This window comes from Etheostoma spectabile, chromosome 16, assembly GCF_008692095.1.
Source record: "Etheostoma spectabile isolate EspeVRDwgs_2016 chromosome 16, UIUC_Espe_1.0, whole genome shotgun sequence".
In the NCBI taxonomy this organism is placed as follows: domain Eukaryota; kingdom Metazoa; phylum Chordata; class Actinopteri; order Perciformes; family Percidae; genus Etheostoma; species Etheostoma spectabile.
In genome coordinates, this window is record NC_045748.1 from 13,875,018 (window position 1) to 13,880,817 (window position 5,800).

Genomic DNA, 5,800 nt, shown 5'->3' on the forward strand with positions numbered 1-5,800 from the left:
ATTGGACAGATAGTCTAGCTAGCTGTAATTTACCCTGCAGAGATCTGAGGAGCAGTTAACCGTAGTACTCATTAATCAACCGGAGTTTAAAATTCCAACACAACAAAACAACAAAGCGGAAGGTAACGGACATCCGGCTGAAAAGAGTAAAATGTGGCGTAAGTTCTGTCGGCAATGGAACAATGCCAAAAGTGGAATGTCGTGGATATAGACTATTCCGTGACTGACCACAGCATTTCAAAAGTCGTCAGCATACAGCAACAGCCAGCTTATCACCTAATCATATTCTAAGCTTATTATTATTGCAACAAACAAAGTGATTATTCATTTTTTTCTAACTTTTATAAACATACAGCCTATAAAATGCCATGAACTGAAACATGCACTATTCTTCAGAGCTGAAGGTTCAAAACAATATTTAATTTGCAATGAAATGAAACTGGTGGAAAAGCAGCAAATTCTTCTATCAAAGATGGCGGAACAAGTGACTGTTTGGTGTGTTTTGCTTTGAAGTTCAATCCATTGGCTAAATTGTAAATACATTTTCTGTTGATCAACTAAACCATTCATTTGTTTCATACAATGCTACATTCAAGTTAAGTGTCAGTTTCTCCACTACTCGAGTAAATGTACTTATGCCCCTGCTTGAATCCTTATTTGGATCATCTTTCTCTGTTATTCCTTTTCAAATGAATAATGTGTGTTTGCTGCACATATTATATAAACGTTTTGCATGCTGTCTTGGCTTTTGCTAATATAATATGAGGTGCAATTTGTTCTTTAAATAGCACAGTCCCCGCCCTGCACATTCTGCCCCTAGACCCTCATGACAGCCATATGGTTCCTTGGTATTTGTAGATTGCAAGTAAACAGTGGATGTGCAGTGAAACAGAAAGAGACGTTTGCCCTAATGATCTCCTATGCAGCTTCTCGCTGTCCCTATAGATTTGTTGCAACCCACGTCTGTATGCTAAGCTGCTGCGTCCCTGGATCCGCCTCCTGAAACTAATCCAATACCACTGACGTGTTCTGTCTTTTCCCTTTACATATTCTTGTTCGAGCTAAAGTGGCTGTGTGTCCAACTTGTACCTGTGTGAATGCATGCCATGATCTCCACAGTGTTAGCAATTCAGTGAACATCCCAAATCTTGTCTGCTTTGAACACCAGCAATTACTTCTCAGTCTCCCCCAGCTCTCCCTTTTCCACCTCTCCCATCCTCTATCTTCTTGCTCACATTTTCTTCTGGCTTTACACACTGGAAACAAGTGCAAAGACAGGGACGGTTAGAAAAGACAGAGAGGGGTGATCTGTGATCAAGAAAGATATGACAAGGACAGTAGATGACAGTAAAAACAGAATGGAATTAAATCATGAAAAAGATACATGGTTATTATTCAAAGGCAGATGAGCACAGTAGTAAGCGGCATATGTTGTACCTGGTGTTAAAATGGCTGATCATAAACATCTTGGTTGCCAACTGAAACAATTAGCAAACACAGATATTTTTGCAACCAGAGAACATCCACTCAGCATTACTAACCACATGCAAGTGCAACATGCCTCCTGGTGTGAAAAAGAGTTATGACCACAGCAAGCTCTCTACAGGCTCTTTTTATAGGTTGGGACCATTTAGCTTCCGAGGTCAACAAATTGGTGACAATCACAGCACCTTTAGTCAATGTTCAGACCTGGACTTCCATTCTCTAAAAAGCCTAATCCAGTTATCTCCCAAAATGCTTTTCTTTGGCAACATGCTATACTAGTGTAAGTGGATGCGGATATGAAAACCGTGTTCTGTCCTTATCCTGTTGTTTTTTTATTCATTTATTCATTGCTTTCTTTGAAATACTACACTTAGATGTCATGGTGTACCAGGACTCAAAGTCCTATCTCAATCGCTGTGTCTGAATAAATAAATACAGATCTGGTTGGATATATATTTTGTTGTGGTAGTTGTCCCAACCCTGTGTTTTTTCTTTTCATTCTTGCAAAATCTGTATTCTCATTGACACCGTCAGTAATAAATCTCTGTGCTATTACAGGCAGAAAAGCTGAGGACTCGCCTGCAGAATTTGGAGAAGCTGCTGGCTCCCTTTGATTGCCGCGGTAGATTTGGGGAGCAGCACCACCTGCTGAAGTATCACATGGCAAGGCTTTATGAGCATGAGCACCAGAGGGAGGATACTCTACCGAATGCTCTGGAGGATTTTCTGGCCTTCCAAGGTAACTGCAGCCAGAAGCCAAGATAATTTCACTTGGCCTGTCACTCTTTTTAATGTTTCCTATGTGGTCACGCAAGAGACACTTGGCAGCCCTTGCTTTGCGAAATGGGAAGCTTGCTTGTGCACCATTGTAACTATTGGCTCACATTTTGGCTGTGAGATGATGACATGCCATATCAGTACATACAAGACCAGCAAGCTCGGCTAAGAAATTTGACATGAAACCGCCCACGGCATTGTGCAAACCGGCTGTTGCTCTGTGTGTGTCTCCTCAGTGTGACACTGTTACCGATACAACAAAGCGATTAAATCAGAAAGCTGGAAACAATACAAACCTTACCCAATTACTTTAACACAATGCTGATATATCCTCATTATCTTTGGAAAGGAAAGGGCTTACAGGCTCAGCTGCACAGGCCAAATGGAGACAAATCATAACAATATAGAACAAGATGCGTGTGACCAACTTAATCCCTATTTATATGACAGGCGGTGCATCTCTAATCCCTGATTTATTATGATTATAGTTGCAATCATGATAACAGTTCAGTTGTCTAACAACCCCTCTCCCAACACCCACATACTTACATGCGCATACACATATAGTTACTAGCCAGGCTCTTTATGACACTGGGTGGCCCAATAATGATTTAATGAGTATGTGGGAGCAACAGGCTCACTGTGCGGACACACAGAGGCCAAATATATATACAGTGGGGCTCAAACACACACTTGTTACAGTATCTCATTTTAAATGACACAAAGTCAAAGAGACAAGCAAAGTATGTCACAAAATGAAGTAACAAAACATCCAGACAGATTGTACTAAATGTACTCAGCTCCAAACATGCTAGGCAGCCAGTTAGACTACAAACACCACTGAGTACAAAGTGAGAGTGACAAAAGTGTTAACATCTGGACAGAATTCATTTTGGATTGGGGTTTTTTGTACAGTACAGTAAACAGGAATTACGAGAGTCTGATTTCACACAATAACTGAGAGAGATGTGTTAAACTATGCAGTTCTAGCCACAAAGAGTTGGAAGAATAATCTGTGCAGAGCTTAATGCGGTTTTATTTGCTTTGTGCTTTTTGTTCTTTCAGAAGCACGGGAGGCCTTCATAAAACAATTTTCCTTGCTGGAAGCTTCCACAGGCACACTCTTAGCCCAGCTGCACAGCATTACATCTGCTTTGAACTGCAGCATCAGCATGACAGGAGAAGAGGGGAAGGATAGGAGGAAGGATGAAGGGAGCAGGGGTGTGTGTCAAACCTTTACAGAGACTATGTTCATGGTCAGAGCGTCTCAGAAACAGCTAAAGCAGGCAACAGTGGACCTGGACAACATGGTAGGCGAATCAAACATATTGTGTTTAACATTGTTTTATTCGTCCACATAGTAAGTATATATTTCAGGTATTTCACTGTATAAAATGCTCCGGGTAGCTGTTGTGTTCACCCAGTTCACAGGCATGCTGATATTGCATGTAACACAATTGATTTTTTTGTCCTTATTATGGGATGCTGCTGTTTACTCTTGGTGGAGCTCCTCTGTATAGATCCACAAAGATCCCCCAAAGCAAAACAATATTCTCACCCACCACTCACACCTCCACCACCCTCCTCCCTCTGCCTGGCAAATTCCTGCCTTCTAAGGCAAATCCAAAGAACGTTTGATGGATGCTAAAATTAACAACTTTTCACCGTCTAACCACAATGCTTTTCAGGAATCTATTATGGATACTGCTGCCATGGTATATAGGTTCTGGGAGATGAGAGAGGGCTTGTTCTGCCAATACATAAATCTCTATTTCTTGTTGTGTGTCTGTGTGTGCGCAGCTACCCTGTACCTCCATTGCACTTATCACTTGGGTAAGCCTGAAGCGGCAGCAATTTAATTCCATATTAATAAGCAGAGCACCCACCCAAAATGAAGGAAAAATGCAAGAGTGTCAATTGTGGATTCAGTTTTCTCATTTTTATTTGCATCTTCTCAAATTAAATGTCACTCGGGGAAGGATTCTGCATTCAACTGTATACACGTTACATTTATCAGGACAAAACTGCAGGGGATTTTAATTGAGGGAGGTTTCCCCATATGCCCCCACTGAACCTTTTTGAATACCTATACTTAAGTGTAGAGGTTCATTAAATAAGTTTAATTATTTGCTGAATTATAGCAATCCTCAGACCATCATTTTGAGGCTTACCCATAACTGTAGTCCAGAAAAGCAATCTAGCAAATCTAGCAAAAACTCATCTCATTAACCTCGTCACTTACAGTACATGTTAAAATATGTATTTGAAAATCTGTGCCCAGATTTTACTAACAGCTTTCACACAGATCCAAAATTCTCTGAGCAAAGATCGCTGGGTCTAAAGAAGATCCACTCAGCTGTAGTGTAATCATCAGATGGAGACAATCACAGGATTTAATTTAACATGTCAAAACAGTCAGAAGTCTCTTCTAGACTGTACCCTATACTTTTTTTTTTATCTCTCAGCTCTGCTTTCCTTCTCAAACTTCATAGATCATTCCTTTTGAGGTGGTGTCAGGACCCAACAAATGGAACATGATGGTCAATGACTCCCAGGCCCTAATGAAAAGGTATGTCAGGTCAATCGACCACTTATTAGAAAAGGCTACTAGTAATCCGTGGAACTTCATTTCTTCTCGCTTCCTTCTTTCAGCATTCCTGACAGTGTGGTTAGGCCATTGTGAATCAATGCCCTCGGATACTCCGAGTATGCAGCATTATTATGTGGTAGTTACAGAAATTTGGACTGGAGAGCCAGTGAGGGGGAAGTGCTAAAATCCATTTCATCTCTCCTCAGGCAGTTGTAATGGTCTGTTATTCTATGTAACTCACTAAATTCCTTTTACCTTTTTCTCCTCACACTTTGTCTTCCTTTTTTTTGTTATCCATTGTAGTCACAGAGAAACAGCAGACCACATTGAGGCCATAGCCAGCAGGGCGGTAAGCGCCTCAGAGCAGACCTTGGCTTTCCTGATGGATCTACTGCAGGACAACTCCACAGAGGAGTACATCATGAACCTAACAGAGCAGTGAGCAGAACGACAAATCCAAACACACGCCCACCCAGACAAGCACAAGCAGAGAGAATGTCTCCCATTCACATAAATCATTCTGTATCGCATAATCCCAACCAACTGCATGATTCCCTGGATTATTGTGCTTTTGCACTATATTTCTAACAAAGTGCACCTATCCCAGTATTACAGCTCAAGGTCCTCTTCTTTACAGTGGCCTTTCAAAGCACATTGGAGTTTAAGAGTGAGACATTTAGCCACAGGGGGACAGCTTCTCTCCACTGTAAGCATATTGCTTTCTTGGATTTGCCGCATGCTGGCTGCATCTCCCAGCGTGTGATTGTTCTGAGGATTATCCTGAATGCTAGACAGAATGATGCAATAAGCCCTTGGGTGGCCATGATGAGAATAAGAGGCGAGGAACTCAAAATTGATTACCCCCTCCTAAAAGTAGTCAGCAGGGTTCAGAGTTCTGTTAATCTTTTAGGCACTGCTGTGTGTGTGTGTGTGTGTGTGTGTGTGTGT

General features: G+C 41.4%; 1 protein-coding gene across 1 annotated transcript in view; it reads left to right on the plus strand.

The window, feature by feature from the left end:
- lamc3 (laminin, gamma 3) overlaps positions 1–5,800 on the plus strand; it is a 98,990-nt gene that overhangs the window by 84,368 nt on the left and 8,822 nt on the right. The window contains exons 18-21 of the mRNA XM_032539737.1: positions 2,044–2,224; positions 3,328–3,572; positions 4,755–4,831; positions 5,156–5,290. Of these exons, the coding sequence (XP_032395628.1) occupies positions 2,044–2,224; positions 3,328–3,572; positions 4,755–4,831; positions 5,156–5,290 (638 nt within the window). The remainder of the gene's footprint in view (positions 1–2,043; positions 2,225–3,327; positions 3,573–4,754; positions 4,832–5,155; positions 5,291–5,800) is intronic.